Genomic DNA, 17,498 nt, shown 5'->3' with positions numbered 1-17,498 from the left:
TTCCGTAAGCTCTTTCTTGAAAGCTCTTTTGTGTCCTTCGAAAGACTAATTGAAAGATCTGGTAACGAGAAGGTCTTAGCTTTACTCTGTTTGTCTTTTAGAAATATGTTTTCCAAAATTAAACGATATTAAAATAACACCAAGTCAATAAAAAAAAAAACATGAAATTATATAAAAAAGAAAAAAATAATAAAATTAAACGATTTTGAAATTTTTTTTTAACCATAAAATGAATAAATCAAAAGAAAATTAAATAAAAAAGAAATAACAATTGAAAATGAAAAAAAAATAAATAAGTTCTTTAAAACTAAATGAAATTAAGAAAGATACTTTTCTTTAAAAACAGTAAAATCTGAAAATTAGAAGGTAATTCAATTAAAAAATAATAATATGATAAGTTTCTTAAAATTAAATGAAACTAAAAATTAAATTTCTTTTTAAAAAATAAATTAAATTAAATAAATAACATAAAAAAATAAGATATCGCACGTTGAATAATATAACGAAGTAAATATTTCAAAATATTAATTTTGTGGGAAAACGCAAAGTTCTATGAATTCATACATTTGGTATACAAAAAGACAGATGAAAAGAAACATATCTTCGCCATATTTGGAAAGTTATCTGTTAGACTGGACATATTCTACTTATCAAGCTTATTAATTGCATAATGAAATCTTCAAAAACGTGCGATATAAGAATATAAAAAAATAAGTTCCTAACTATTGAATGAAATTAAAAAAAGTATTTTTCTTTTTAAAACAAAATAAAAAAATTTTATTAAAAAAGAAGAAAAATAATAATTTCCTTATAAAATAACATAATCTGAAAATTAAAAGAAAATGAAATTAATAAAAGAAAAATGAAATAAAAGTTTCTAAAAATTTAATTGAATAAAAAAAATATATTTTTCTTAAAAAAAAATTGTTAAAAACAAATTCAAAACAAGGAAGAATTGCATAAAAGTTTCTAAAGAAATAAATTAATTTAAAAAGTATATATATTTTTTTTTAAACATTAAAACCTAGAAATTAGTAGAAAATTAAATTTTAATAAGAAAAATTAATTAAAAAGTAAAAAGAACGAAATCGTTATTAAGATTATTTTTTTAATAAATTTGTATATGCCCACATTTTTTCTCTTATAGGTTTGGCTGATTATGATGTGCGCATAAAATATCCAAAAATCAAGGCATGGCTAAAACGCGTTCGCGCCGGTTGCAATCCGCACTATGATAAAGCCCACGAAATGGTTTATAAGATAAGCGGCACTGCCCCAAATGCGAAGCTGTGAAAATCCATTAAATTCAAATGCTGAATTTTTTGTTACTTTCGCATGAATAACTAATAGTAGGCAAGTAAGGAAAGAAAATGAAATAAAGAATCAAAAAATTAATTAAATTGATTATGGAGTGAGGGAATCCTTCCAATCCTCTTGGAAGTCAAACAACATATTTGCCAACATTTTGTTTATTATCTTTTCAGAGATTTCAGACAACTCCGCCTCTTTCAGTGCATCACAATTTCGGCACTCAGCAAAATGCCGCAAATGCTAAGACCATACTCGATGTGAGGCGTACGATTTGACGCATCCGGAATCCAAACTGAAGCTCTGTGAATAAGATAAGTAGAGCCATTGGGCAGGCTACGGCCAACTCTACTGCAGCATGTCACAATTCGTGGAATTTCACTCGCATCCGTTTTCAATTACGGCTTCAGCGTTATGAAATGTATTTTCTTTTAAATAAATTTAGCTCCATCCAAACACTTCCAGGCGTTGAAAAATTATGAAAATAAAAGATAAATCTGATCCTCACAGCATTTTGTTTATTTTGGTTTTGCTGACATGGAACAGCTGTTCCAAGTAGCACAGCGGTTGCGATGCCACCTGTACTAGAGTCGATAAAGCAGTGGTATTAACCTGTAGTTGAAACTGCGTAAATTTGAGAAAACAACCCTGCAAAATTATAAAAATTGAGGTTATAGGACTTTTATAACATTGAAGCCCCACAAAAGACTATATTACTCAAATTGAACCTGATTCTACCGCATTTTTGTGCTTTAAATTCACAAAATTTAAATTTCAACTTTTACTACAGATCTGGCAGCACCACCAGCAACCATGGCTGGTAATGTAGTGCCAGCAACATGCCGCTAGCAACTCGGCACTTGCAACATGATCGCAACATGTTGCGCGCGCAACATTTGTTGCGGCAGCCACCTGCTGGGCGGTTCTGCTCGCCTGGTGGAAATTTTAAATGCGTTAACCGCGTTTTTTTTCGCTGAACCCGCGAGCGCTGCGACAAAATGATCGTGCCGGGGTTTTAGAGGATTTTTCGTGCAGATTTGAAGAAAATTAAATATTCTGATACTTTAAAAAAAAAATTCCAGTTTTTTATGCTGATTTAAAATACTTTTTATTTAAATTACACGGGAAAAATTATTTTAACTTGCATTTTATTTCATATGCCCGAATTAATAAAGAAAATGTGCATGTGGGCTCAATTGTTCGTATATATGTACATAATATAGTTAAAATTTAGCGCCTATTTAAAGATGTTATTCAAATTTGGAGCTCTTTCCCTGGATACTTCGGATTTCTGCAGAGGATTTATGGGAGCTTTCTTCTTTCAGCAGCTGGAAATACCAGCGAAAACGAACGTTTTGGACCTTCGTTTGAAGTTACCACAACTAGAAGACTACATAGCCGCAACAAAAATAATAATTATAACTGAAGCATTTTCCGTTGGTGCCTTCAATGGCGACTGCAAGGCCAAGTCAATTCCTCGAAGAAGTGTCGTTATTTGACTATTTTTTTACAAAATAAAACCACTATTCTTTTTTTTCGTTTCTAAATTTGTAATTTCTCTTTTATTACTCTTGATAATATTGATGCGTGTATGTTTGTGTATATTTGAGTGTGCAGCACTCAAGACCTTTCTCACCTTTTGTTTTTCTTCACATATGTATTCTTTTTTTTTTTTCTTTCGTAATGACAGTTGTTTTGCATATTATCATAATCAAACTTTTTATAGTTTTTTTTCTTTTATTCATATTTATGTACTTGTTAATTTATTTTTTTAAATATTTTTAATTACTTCATTTTATTGTATATGTATACGTAATTACACAAAATAAATCCATACATTTATAGGTAAATAGGTAGGTAAATACATATATTGGTTTGTATATTTATACGCATTTTTGTGTGTATATGGTGCTACATACAATTTCTACTGTGTTACTTTACACTTAGCGCTTGCGACGCTTCTTCAATATATTTATGTATGTATGTCAACTTTCCAAAAGGGGGGAACACAAAATATTGTAAACTAAATTCACATGCATTACTCTCTTTAATATACATACATATGTAATTCAAATACGTTCCTCTTCAATCCCTTAGCTGCCTCAACGTTAGTATCTAACGGTGTTCCTATCGCGAATGCGTTAGCCATAAGCAAAACGAAGATAATACTTAGAAAATAATATATGTATATTTTCCTACCTTGCTTTGCTTTGACCAAACATGAATTTTTGCTTGCATGGAAATACAACTTAAGTTTTTATTCGTAATCAAATAACAGCAAGTAAACCTAATCGCATATAATGTAATTCAAATCAATCATCAAAATAATATTTATAATTAATTATTATTATGTTACATACATATATGTACACAAACATACATACATACATACGTACATACGAGAGGGGTACTTCGTAAATAATAATATATTTATAATATAATATAATATAATAATAAAAAACAATTAAATAATCTGTTTTAAATTAAAATATTTATAGCAACATAACACATACATACATACCAAATACAAAGCTCAGCGAATACACATAACTAATCTCCGAGACTTTTTAAATGTATAATACAATTTATTAATTTTAGTTGCATGCACATGATTCGCGTTTTTAAATCATAATCTCTATTTTTATAATAAATACCAACAATTTTTAAATGGATTCCGAATTACGCTAATTTTAAAGCCCTTACTCAAGCTCGTTTTTATTTTTCCATCATTAAAGAAATGGTGACAACTCCTAAGAATGTCACAATGTATCTCTATGGAATTACATTGGCTTATTCTTTTACATTTTATCAATTCTTTTTCTCTAAACCACAAACTAACAATGTACAAAAGAGCAATCTTAAACCAAATGTAAAAATTAAATTTCTTCAATTGTAAATTTTTTAAACAACACAACAACGCAAGTCAATTTAATTGTGTAAAATTATTCAATACTTAATTTAATAACACCAAAAATAGCAAAAAATTGCTAATTTAATAACAAACAAACAAACAAAAAAATCGCGCTTTATTCGCTTTGCTATTATCTTTTGAACTTTACTACTCGCCAGCCATACGTATGTACAAACCTTATTTTTGGGGTTTGAAAGAAAACATCATGTCAAAAAATATACATATATGCAAGTACTTTTCGTATAACTAATTAGCACAATTGTGCGCCCATTTGTGTCGAAATTGGAATGTGAGAAAGTTTTTGTTGAGTTGGAGTCAGTGCGCGGTTAAACCTGACTGTGGTTTAAAATTAACTCGCCCGTAGTATTAAAGTAGTATCCGGGGTCCGTGATTTTTTTTTTTGCTTTATTGTGGCTGCAAAAGCCCGTCAAAAGCACGCACTCTAATAATAGTTGCGTTCCTCAACTTTTCTGGATAAAACCTGTGAAACTGTCAAAAGGCAAAAGAAGCCAGAGAACCGAGTACGGGAACGCTTTGTGGTAAATTCCTGCAAATTCTTGCAACTTCTTGCGAGTTAGGGAACGCAACTACAAATAGATTTGGATATATCAACTAAAGAAGCGAAAGAATAGGGGAATTCGCTCTTCTGTGTATAGGTACATCAAATACACATGCAGCAACAACCACACGCTCGACCAGTCACACTTAGCAGGATACTGCGAATACACAGAAGCGCGAATTCCACTAATGTGTATTCGCTGTATCCTGCGCATGTGTAACTGGACAAGAGTGTGATTGTTGTTGCATGTTTATTTGATGTACCCTAGCATTGTTGTTGCATGTTTATTTGATGTACCCTAGCAACAACAAATCACACGATCATGCAGTTACAATTACACAACATACAAAGAATACACATAAGAGCGAACTCTCCTAATGTGTTTTAATAAGTAGAGCAAATTTTACGACGAACAGGTATAGACTTATGCCAGCACTTGTAGCTGAAATGGTCAAACAATGCTTATTTGTGGTGTTTTCTTTTCTATCGAAAAATATTGCCATCTAATTGCAATGAAAACGCAAATTTTTTGTAGAAATGAAAACGCCATGAGTCTGCGCACGTGAAAGGTTTTTAACTTATGTCCTACGGGCGCGGTTTGACGGCTGAAAATATTTGTTAAAGAGACTATTTAGTAGCTCATTTATGAGCGACTTTTAAAGATACTTATGCCTGAAGCATAGCCTGCGCTATACTAATATTTAAATTTTCAAATCACAAATGTATTTCCAAATTCAGTGCTAACACTTGGAATATAACATATGTACTTGTAGGCGCCTGAGTCCCCTCCATTAAGTTCCCTATCTCAATAAAGAATTAGAGATTTGACCTCTGTGAGAAAACAACACCTTTTGTTGAGTGAACTGCTTTGCAACACATTCCAATTTCAATCCAAAGGTATTTTTGTCGGCTTTTATGCTATATCGTCTCTATGATTTCATTTTCTTATGCCTATATTTATAAATATCTCTTTTGTGTGCACATTTTTTTTGTATATTTGCCATTAAATTTGCATGGTTTTACGTGTAGGCGTTGGGAGGTGTTGAATCTTTTTGAGTGCATTTACATTTAATATGTTTAGTTAAACAATTTAGATAATTTTCTTTTTTTTTTTCATGGAGGACATTCATGCTGCGATATGAAGGGAACTGTTGTAAGGGAAAGTTGTTTTTGAAAATTACACCGAATTTACTTTAGCACAGAAAAATCCTATCCAGCATTTTTATTCCTTTACAAGGAAAATAAATAACTTTTAAATCTTGCAAGTCTTCAGTTCCGAATTTAATCAAAACACTATTTCATTCGAAATTTTAATTGATTTAATAATGTTGTAGATGATTTTAAATTCGACTATGGTTTTAATGAATAACCCACCGACTATTGTACAAAGCTGAATTTTTAAAGTAAACTAGGGTAAATATAATAAAGGCGACAATACTACAGCGCTGAAGCAAATTTGCAACATGATACATTTCTATTCGTTCTACTCGAAAATTTGAGCTACTCTGCATCCATTAGTCGTGTGATGAACAAAATTTTGACAATCTGTTGCTTGTCCATCAATGCGCAATTTCTGCAGAATTTCAGCCAGAAGAGCATCAAGAAGGCAACAAAGAAAAAATTTAAAGTTTTCTTGGGCGTAGGTAAATAATCCCTATCTATAATCTATCCACCTACGAAATTTTAGTAAATATTAAAGTCGTTTGCTGGACGAACGGCAAGATCTTCAAAACCCGACCTTTAAGTTTTTAGTCTGAAACTCAAAATCTAAAAAACATATACAGCTAAATGAAGCCTCAATTTAATTCTTTACTTTGGCCGGAGAGTAATTTTTTTGTAGCTTTAGTTGCTAATCAAAGTGGAAAACACTAATTATTTCTCATGGGTCATACATATTATAGAAACATTGTTATGACTTTCTTCTATAACATAAAAGATGCATTCCTTGGTGAAAAACAAGGGTTTCTTTATTTTTGGGGTCTGACTTTCGTCCAGCAAATGAGCAATATTTCCAATAAATAATTTCTTTGTTTATAAATTTTGAAGTACGTAGGCATACAAGAATTTAAATATACTTTTCAAAATATGCATACGGAAATGAAATTCTACAAAATTCTACTTCGTTTACCTTAAAAACTCTTAAAAATGCTTGTCCTTATGGCGCTGACAGTTTCAAAATTAAATTATGTGTTCAGGTTGCATGCAGTACGTTTTGTGCAATTCCAATGTACGTGCCTCACAGCATGAATATCCTCGGCTTTTCATTTTCATTGCTGTTTTGGTTTGTTGTTTTTGCTTTCTTACGTAAATTTTTTGCTAATTCTAATTTTTTGTTATTTTTTACACACACATATAACTGAACGCTGCTGACTTTTTATATTTTCAACTTAATAACTAATTGGTGTTTTTTCTTATATCTCTTTTCTTGCAGTTTGCTCTTTCCGCTTGCTACATTGCGCTTGCACTTTACACATTTTTGCGCATAACAGTTCACAAGCTCTAGCTCATTTAGTTAGCGCTCCTAATATCGACTTCTGTTGATATTCTTTATACGTATGCCAACTTCTAATACATGCTCGCCTCCCGCATTACTCGTCATAGCCACTGTAGCCCCGCCGGCATTGACGGCACTGCTGCCACTATTACCACTTCCGGCGCTTCCCACTCCACCGCCACCACCTCCACCACCACCATTACCATTGTCTTGCGGTAGATTTGTATTGATATTATTGTTGTTGTTGCTGATGTTGCCATTAGCGCTTGGTATAGGAATGCGTCGGAGCACAGTTGTGGTTGTGGTGGTTGTGCCACCTGCACTTGCGGTCACCTTACATGTGTGATGATGATTGCAATTGTTACTATTTGCAGGCGGACAACCATTGGGTCCGACATAGTCGTGCGGTCCTCCCACGGTGTGCCGCCGCTTTATGGAACGATTCTGTTTGTTTTGTATTTGTCGCTTCTTCGTTAAATTCATATCAGTCTTTTCATCTTTTGTCAACGCTGATGCTGAGCCGCCAGTGTTGTGATGCGGCCCGCCGCTGCTGCTGTGTCTGCCCGACGACGACGAATAATTGCGACAATTGAAAGAAGCGGAGCGGAAAAGCCGATGATCGCGTCGTTTCTTATTGTAACGATCTAGAAAAAACGGCGGTGATGCTATGATGAGCGAATCCTTTGGGTCACTTGTTGTCGAACCTTCGGAATCATCGTCCGAGCAACACTGTTGCTCGTAGACTTGCTTGGAAAAGCGTGTGCCACGTCCCAAATAGGAATTGCGCGCTAAGTTTCCACCACTACCACCGCTGCTAACATTTGTGTTGCCACCGACGCCAATGCCACCTTGTGTGCTTGTCGTTTTTACCGTCAAAATAGCGGTGGGTGTTGATGCCGCAGTGGATGGTATGCTGCCGCTACCCACGATGGTTGTGGTCGAGCCAGGATTTATGGGCACAGTGGCCGAATGTTGCAGTTTGTTGCTTTTGTATGCTGACAATACCGCTGCCACCCGCTGCTCTTTGGTCTCATGCGCTTTCGCCGAGGCCAATGTGTTGGTGGCGGTGCAGGAACGGCTGAGCATTAACACGTTGGGTGCATCCAAAGGGCAGGAATGAAAATGACGCTCAGGTGATTCGTCGGCGTAGGGAATGTTTTCTGAATGCAGATGCAGCGGTTGACCAAGGGTGTGCCGTCGATTTTTGCGAAACTCTGGCGAACCATTTTCATCATTCGACTCGGAGCCGCTGCGCAGATTACGCAATTTTGAATCCAGCGTATCTGTGATGGTTGTGAGAGACATGGAACCTGGAAGTATGAATTTTGTATTTTTTTACACATATACATATCGCACATTTGCTGCAAGAGTGTCATAAAACAAAAAAAAAGGGAGTTAGGTATGCAGAATTGACCGCTACCTGATCTTCTGTGTACATATATACATAGGTATTAATTTTTACTATGGGAGTGTATCGTTACCTTAATTCTCAAAGGCCCTAACCAGCAAATTTTCTATTTTACAGGAGAAGCAAAAAACATTATAAAAACCAAATCGTGCATACCGATATGACATTTTAAAAATGTATGCCATCTCCTTGATTTTCGGTACTAAGGCTTTCCAATTTTTAATGAAGGTGTATTTTAATGTATTCTACTGCAATCTGTGAAAAACTCAGTTTCAAAAAAAGTGTTGGTTAGGACCTTTGTGAATTAAGAAAACGATATGTAAATTTTTTTTTTTTTGTAATTTAAAGTTACTTCCTAATTCTTTATAAAAATTCAAATCTTTAAAGCCGTTTTTCTCGAGTTTTAGATTTTTAGGATTATGACACTCGTGCAGCAAATGTGCGATATATACATATATATAAAATATTTCGCTCACGTCCAGCAAAGTTTTAATTATAAACGAAAATTGTATCACTTACCCGTGTCGCTTCGACTGTTGCTCGACTCATCATCTGTCAGCAGCACGGATATATCGACACTGCTGCGTTGTTGTTCCTTGCTCATGCTGCCTCCGCTGCCACTACCCGAACCGCTACAGCTGCCTGAGTCCTTCTCATCCAGACTGGCTTTTCTATGGTGCAAACGCACAAAACCGCCACTGCCGTGATTGATAAGGAAGCTACGCTCCTTTTTCGTCTTTTGAGTGGAGGTAATGACGCTGCTGCTGCTTGACGACGCTGTAGTAGCATTTGTTGAACTGCTACTTGTAGTCATCGCTGTCGTAGCAGATTTGGTGGAATCCAGTGACTGAAATTGTACACGCAATGTTAGCCCAAAATCATAAATAGTGGGCACGGCTTTGCGACGCCGCTGCTGCAGCTGCTGCTTTTGCATTTGCTGCTGTTGCGGCGGCTGCTGCTGCTGGCGATTCGCCGAAGCACATTGCTTGAGCGGCTTGGAAGCCGGTGTGGCTGCAGCCACACAAATATTGGGTGTGGATTGTGTGATGGTTTTGTTGTTGGTGGTGGAATTGGTGCTAGTAGCATTATACTTGAGTAGGGCATTGTGCATGTTGTGTGGTGCAGAAATGAGTTTGGTAATGGTTTGGTTGAGGTTTATGGATGATTGCAATGATTTGCGTTTGTGTTTGTTTTTATTTTTGTTACTTAAACTCATAGTCGCATTATGACTCTGATTCAAGCTTTGACTTTCGCTTACCAACACACTTTCGCCAGAGTAAGTATCCGAGCTGACAGCACCTCGCTTACTGTGCGTACGCCGCCGCAGCTGTGGAATGAAACGGGATGTGCGTGTTGCAGATGACGCCTCACGCTCGGCAAGGCGCTCGATTTTCGAAACATTGTGCAGCAACATGTTGGTCTGGTCCTCTTGGGTGTGTAGTGCGCCCGAAGCCGAACTGGAGGTCGACGCAATGGGAGTATTGCCAGTGACGTCCGCCAGATCGGGCAGGGGGGCCATTCTCAAAGAAATAGTCGTACTGAAAAAAACATTGTATGTACAAGGTGTGGTTTGGCTTTAGCGAAATAGTATATGCTTATAGAAAAGTATAGTAAAAGAGAAATTAAAGCCGACATACATATTGTTTATATACCCGCCCTCTCTTTAATATATGCTCACCTGCGTCACGAGCAGCTCTACAATGCGACACTGATGCTTCATATCTTTCACCGCTATCTCGAGCGTATCGTTTGGTGTGCGTATAATCGATGGACCGAATATGATTGCCAGATTCTTTGGTTCCATCAAATTCACATCACATTTCTTGCTCACACGACTCAAATGCCGTATCAAATGTTTCAGTGTTTCATATGAGTAAGGCGGCAGAGAGCTCAGTAATTCCTTGAGATCTTTCAATCGCTCCAAGCCCGTCTTCTTATCGGCTTCAATGAAATTAATATAAAAGGAACATGGCAGCAATGCATCAGGCAGATTGCGTATGAATTGCTTTAGCAGGCTCGACACCACATTCACGTCTTCCCACCTGACGTCGGTATTGCAACGGTCCCAGCAAAAGTCCGATTTGTTAACCTGCTCCGATAGTTCGGAAATGGCAGCCTTATTGCCAGGTATGCGATAAATACCTACGACGCCGAGTCCTTTCGTTTCAACAATATTTGTGCAAACGTCTACCAAAAGCGGCACATATTCGTTGTTCTTAGACTAAATCGTGCGTTGAAAAGAAAATTATATACATACATACCAAATAACAACAGTACATAGTAATCTCTGAAAGCCAACTCACCATCGGACACGCTTTTAAGGGCACGCCTATCGAACCAGTCGTCTTGCCGCCAGAGGCTAGACTTGATGGTGAAATATCCGCATTGTGGCTGCTACTACTGCCGCCACCGCGTCTAAATAATAAATCTTTCCAATTTTTAGCTTTTGGTGAACCTAAATCTTTGTCAGGTATATTTTTGTGTGAAGATGATTTGCGCGTTTTCATCACAGGCGAAATCGAATCAGATATGATCTCTGAATCGCCGCCACGTGACGTTGTGCTTAATGGTGAATAATCTGGTAGTAATTGTTGGTGTAGGTGTTGCTGTTGTTGTACGTTATCATCACAGTATGTTGCTGTTGGCATGCTAGAGATAGCCGCGGTTTTCTGTGGCTCAGCCAATTGCCTGCCTTGTAGATCCTGTGAAATTGTAAAAAGTGGTAATTAAGATATTTTCCAATTCAAACAAACACCTATTAAGGTTTAGTGAGCTTTACTTACACTATCGTCATAAATTAAACTATTTTTCCATTGCAATAAGCCGAAAATACGTTTCATTTCCGTCATGCTTTTCGTTTTGAATAATATTTCAGTTGGTTGTTGATGGGGCTGGTGATATTGTGGCTCCACATGCGATGCTGATGTGGACGCACTGCTACCCGACGAAGTCAGCTTCTCGGGTACATCATCCAAATTTAGCTCATTGCCCAATGTGGCGATTTGCGTTGGTTTCGATTGCATGCGGAACATGTAGGATTTCTTTTTGTCGACCGATTCATCGAAGATTTTGAAATTTCTAATATCGAGTTCTATCATCTGGGAGGAGAAATTTGAAATTAAACAAGTTTTCAAATATAAACGGGGTGTTTGATTGAGGATGCTTACATTGCTCTCCTTGCAACTCCGACCTGGATAGATGCGTAGAATGTCGCCTTTGATTTCGATTTTCACTTGTCGCCAAGAACGATAATCCGAGAGACGCTATGAAAATAATGTAATTATTAATAGCTTTAAATAAATTATTAAATAAAAATAAAATAAAATGAAGTCGTAAAGTAAAAAAATGATTAAAAGTAATAATTTTGCATTTTTGCTGCACATTTGCATTTTAGCCTCTTAAAGACGATCTTAACAAACATCTACACTACATAATTATTATTAATATATGTGATACATGCATACATATAAAATTTTCACAAAATAGTAGATATGTACGTTTAAAACAAATATAAAAATATCATCATTGGTACAAAACAAAGCTTTTTGAATTAAAATTCCATACACACCTTTCCATTGATGCACGACGACTTAATCTCCATTTCAGTTTCGAACACTTCCATTTCGGTAGCCACATCCTTTGTCTCCAATTTGCCATTTATGTCTGCGATTACATCGTCAATGTGAACGCTGCGTATAAATGGTAAAACAATAAAACGAAAAATTTAAATGACACATCGTATTTCTTTTCATAGTTGTTTTTGTAATTTTCACGCATTAAATAATTAGTAAATCAATCATAAAATGCAGCACTACCACGACCATAGATAGCACACACGTCTTGGCGGCACGCGGTATCTATACACACCTATTTCGTATTTCACTATTCACCGATTCGCGTCTACTTTCACTTATAGCCGCCGCGGCACCACCACCAACACCTGCAGCCGTCACCGCCGCCACAATTGCCGCCTCAGCAGTGACACTCGCTCTATCTTTTAAATGCTGTTGCTGCTGCTCCAACTGTTCCTGCTGTGCCGTAGCCGCCAATAATTCGGCAGTTGTTTGTATAGTTTCGCGTTCATCACCAGCTACAACATCGTAAGTAGGATCGTCGTCGTCATCGAACGATGATTGTTTAGATGTCACTTCGATGAGTGGCGGTGCGCCAATACCAACTCCGCTGCTATTCAGCCCCGTCAGCGATGTGATGGACGTGTCCGATGCTGAATAGTCGGCCTCATTGTTAGTGGCGCGTAGATATGAGATGCGTCGCATCGGTTTGCTATCATCAAATGAGGACATCGGCTTAAAGCGACGCACCACTGCTGCACCACCGCTGCCATCGGAAGCGCCAGCAGCTGTTGGTGCTACTGTTTGGAGAAAGATAGATAAGAAAGATGAGACGTAGTAAACGAGTAGTCGGAGAATATGAAAAATGGAAACAAATTTTGATTGCATGCAGCAGGTTCTCTCCTACCACCCATCCCACCACAGCGTATGGCTAGAGCAGTACAGCAAACGAGAGAGAGAGAGTGAGAGAGACAAGGAGAAAATGTTAGCCTACCTTGGACGTTCACTGGCACCTCGTTGCTTTCAGCAATATCAGTGAGTGCCGGTTTTGGTTCAGCCACCGCAGCCGCCGCCGTTGCTGCTGATCCAAGAGCTTCCGGTAATTTACTGGTGTATTCTGCAAAAACATGTAAAATATTTAGCTTTTTTCTGCTATTTTACAACGAGGCGAACGAGTTTCATAGTTCAAAAAATAGATTGTGATGAATTCACAGACAAACAGAAGACTGTCGATATTACAAACTTGTTTGAAGACGAAATCATTTGACTAGGCAGAATATTAAGTTGATCTAGTTTGAATTTATCTCATTGATAATATATGTATGTAAGTTCAGAAGCTTTAAATTCCTATGGCTTAGGCTGCACACATGTGAGCTGCTCTAGTGCTTTTGTGGTAATTAAAGCTGGCCATAGTTCCGTGGATTGTCAATACTACGCTACCAGAGTGACCAGGAAAGGAGTTTTAGGAATAGCGGAATTAATTATAGATAGGAGTCCAACATTTCGGAACTCAAAAATGGGCTATAAAAAAGATCTAGCAGTGTTTTCTTTGAGCAAATTTTCAGTTTACACAGTTTTTGTTACTCCGCAAGTTCTAGACAAGAAAGTGCAAATGCGAGTTATGGAGGAAATTCGGCGAAAAAGTGGAAGGCCGGCGGTTAGGATTAACTTATCGGTGTTCATTTCCCAACAAATTCTGAACCGGTATTGATTCACTGGACTACCCTGTTTCTTATCAGCTGATTGCGAAACTTTATTTTGAGCAAACATCGCTTTTCCTAACAACCTTATGTGGATAATGTGCAGTTAGAGCTCTAAGGAAAATATTTTTATTAAAAGGCAACACAATGGACATAATGCGAAATGTCTAAGTGAGTAGCTCACGGAGCTGCCGTCTAACCTAGCCAAGTATGAACTTTCACATCATAAAGAGAACTAATAAAAGTTTCGAAAATCGGCGTAACACTGTACTTTCTGCAAGCAAAATAGTTAAAAAAAAAAACTCCTTACTTGGCGGCGCATGATCGATGGTCGTCGTGGCCAAACTGGCCTTGTGTATCTCCATGCGGCTGTATTGCGCACCATCTACAACGCTGCCGGTCACATGCTGCTGCTGTTGCTGTTGGTGTTGTTGCATTTTGGACAATTGCATGGGCGCATGTGACGTCTGCGCTTGCTGTGTGTGTTGCAGTTGTTGTACCTGTAGCTGATGCAACGGATGATGTTGCAGCGATTCGTAGAGCACTGTGGGTTTCTTTATCAGCACCACATTGCCGGCTGTAGTGTTGGGCTCCACACAGGCGTTTGTATTAATGGAAAGCGGTTGGAAGGGATCAAAACCCTTGGCCAGGTGAGAGACGAGTTTACGCTCGAAACTGGAATTGAATATGTAAGAAAAAATGTAAAATAAAACTGATTAATAGGAAAATTATCAAACAAAGCTCTACTAACACTTTGTTGGTGACACCAGTCTCTTGCAGCGTTTCCAAATAATCCAAATCCTTCGCGTATTTTTCACCCATGCCGTTGTTGTTATTCGCACTACTGGCGCCTGCACTACCGCTGCCTGCGGCTCGTCGCGCTGCAAGCGAATCTCCACTACCAGCACTACCAACAGGCGCAGCTCTAATACCACCACCACTCACACTTGCAGCCGCACTTGCTGCCACTCCGCCACGACTCATCGCACTCTCCACGCTAATATAATTGCCGCCACCACCGACATTCGTGACGTGGTTTTTGCCACTACCACTGCCGCATACACTGCCGTAGTAGTGATGCATTTCAACTGCGCTGACGACGTTGGCGGGCAGCAACTCACGCGTACTGGACGCCGATGAGGACGTCGCCGATAGTGGTTGCTTAACGAGTGTACGCACCTGACCACGCGCCGATGCCGTTGGTGTCGCCGTCGTCGGCCCGCCGCCGCCTATGCTGCTCAGCACTGATGAACCGGCCGATGTGGATGTCGTCGACACCATAGACAATTGCGGGCTGCCCGACGGTGGTGTGTGCGGCGGGAAGAAATGTTGTTGGGCTGTGTGGCCCACAGCGGGAATGCTGTGCAATGTGGCGTGCGTGTGTGGCAGCGGTGATTTAAGGAATTCCTCTTTCTGTTTGATCGACTCACGTAGGCGTATCATCAATTCGCTGGTGTCAACAGCGCCGACACTCGAAGCGGGAGCATAGAAGGCTGAATTAGCTGCAGCTGCAGCAATAGCAGCCGATTGTGAGTGGTAGAGTTGGTGTTGTTGTTGCTGATGGTGTTGTTGTTGTTGTTGTTGATGTCGCGATAATACTGTCAAATTGGGCGGCGGTTGGGAGCTGCAACAAAATGGAAGAGAAGGTGGGAAAAATATGATTAGAGCGTCTATGTCCGTTTTAAGCTTAGATGATAAGTAAATTTTAAATTTTAGTGTCCGGCGCAAAATGAGGCATTTTCGCCAGAATCGCCCTGTTAGTGTCTCTTTTTGTGACTTGAGATGATTCGGGTATTCAGAGTCATAAGAAGTTCACCAAAAATGTGTGGTAAAAACAAAAACACAGACAGTCAACTGATAGCATGAATGTATGCCTTTTACTCCCACTGCTGTAATAGTCGCAATAGCCGAGTGGGAAAATCACTAGAGCGCCACTCGAGAGATCCAAGATCGAGTCCTCCTCGGGCAGCGGGGGGTTTTTTTGGTTTAATTTTATAATTTTTTTTTTAATAATCCTTAGATTTTAATGTTTTTTTTTTATTCCACAAATATTTCCTCTCTTAATTTTCGCGGTTTTTAAAGCATTATCTTTTCCTCCATAATTTTCTTTTTTTTCGAGACTAAGACAGCTTACTGAATACCAGGGTTAGTAGTTTACTTAAGCCAGCCACTACTAAGTAAGCAGGAGTAAAACATCATAAAAAATAACAGACTTCCGGCCAATGCGCGACACCCCACACTTAGCAATACACATATACACACACCTACTACAACATGGTGACTGACACATTCTGCAAAAACAACTCAAAACCGCATCTAACGGACCCATCATAACATCGGAATGTAGTAGAACTGAGTGCTGCTGGCAGAGCGGATGATTTTTTCGAATGGAAGTCGACACTATTTGTTCAATGCGAAAACATTTCACACTTTAATTAAATGCACAGAACAATTTATTTAAAAAACAAATATTTATGTACACGCGCGAGTTTGTAAGGAAATTATTTATACATACTATGTAGGTATAAATAACTACGAAAGGGTGTGGTTGGTTTAAATATTTATGGCAGGCGGGCGAACGATGCAACTGAGTGTTAATTAACTATTCAAATTGCCGCTTGCCGCCACACTTGACTGTGAATGAGCTACATTGGCAAACACTTTAATATTTTTAAATATGAAAAATATTCTACATCTTCTGCCATCGACGATCCGACCATAGCAAAATACCGATCGATCAATACTCAATTGAGGCGCGTTCAATAATTTTGCAACAAGCACCACAAGCGATTGCCCAATAGTTCACTAACTACTCCACGTCCACCGTTTTCCAATCCGATTGACTAAGTAATGCGACTAGGCGACTAGTGAGAAAGTAGAAGCCGCCGCTGTCAATGAGCACTGGAAACTATATGTATATTGACAACGCGTCAACTTAATTTGACGCGTATTTAATATAGTGAAGCCTATTGAGGCTGATAGACGAAAATACGCAAATCAATGCGTTGAGTTGACCAGCAACGTGGCGCGACAAACCACAACTTGGCACATTCCTTTATTTTGGAACTACGCTGGCAAGCCACGTCAAAGCGGACTGACGAGCACGAGAATGCGACGGACACTGGCAGGCGCGGACACCCGCGTCACAACCTTCAGCGATCACAGTGAGCAACAGTACATACAAACAAACATATGTACATACGCCAGAAATCTCAAAGTCAGAGTCAGCTCACAAGCTCAGAAGCTCAGTGGGCTCAAAAAGGCAACCACCACAGCTCGGCTCAATCGTCATCCACTCACTGACGTATGAATATTGCTATGCGCAGCCACACCGCTACCAACTGGAGCCCCATTATGGAGGGCGTAGCGACGTTGATGACGACTATGGCAATCTGTTGAAATGGCGCAGCCGCACAGTCGACGTATTTCCTTAAAGAGAGCAAGTGCGCATCACCACCCACCTCCCCCATTTCCGACGCCCAAACCACACAAAATGTTATTATGTATTGGAAAATATTTGAATAGCGAAAAATCGAAAACAAAAAT

General features: G+C 38.4%; 2 protein-coding genes across 2 annotated transcripts in view; one reads left to right on the top strand and one right to left on the bottom strand.

Moving 5' to 3' along the window:
- Positions 1–1,766, top strand: part of LOC118733379 (glutathione S-transferase theta-1-like) — a gene marked incomplete in the record, with an annotated part of 3,200 nt that extends 1,434 nt beyond the window's left edge. Inside the window, 1 exon segment of the mRNA XM_036462744.1 lies at positions 1,148–1,766. Coding sequence (XP_036318637.1) covers positions 1,148–1,293 — 146 coding nt within the window.
- A 4,126-nt stretch (positions 1,767–5,892) lies between these two features.
- Positions 5,893–17,498, bottom strand: part of LOC118733377 — a 43,627-nt gene continuing 32,021 nt past the window's right edge. The window contains 12 exon segments of the mRNA XM_036462742.1: positions 5,893–8,582; positions 9,200–10,193; positions 10,195–10,218; positions 10,359–10,901; positions 10,984–11,382; positions 11,464–11,778; positions 11,848–11,943; positions 12,249–12,369; positions 12,548–13,052; positions 13,247–13,369; positions 14,263–14,627; positions 14,704–15,576. Of these exon segments, the coding sequence (XP_036318635.1) occupies positions 7,300–8,582; positions 9,200–10,193; positions 10,195–10,218; positions 10,359–10,901; positions 10,984–11,382; positions 11,464–11,778; positions 11,848–11,943; positions 12,249–12,369; positions 12,548–13,052; positions 13,247–13,369; positions 14,263–14,627; positions 14,704–15,576 (5,641 nt within the window). The 3' untranslated portion in view covers positions 5,893–7,299.

This window comes from Rhagoletis pomonella, unplaced genomic scaffold (assembly GCF_013731165.1).
Source record: "Rhagoletis pomonella isolate Grant_MI unplaced genomic scaffold, Rhpom_1.0 Rhpom_scaffold_00002, whole genome shotgun sequence".
NCBI lineage: Eukaryota > Metazoa > Arthropoda > Insecta > Diptera > Tephritidae > Rhagoletis > Rhagoletis pomonella.
Note: the sequence above shows the minus strand (reverse complement) of the source record. Positions and strands in the feature narration are given on the sequence as shown.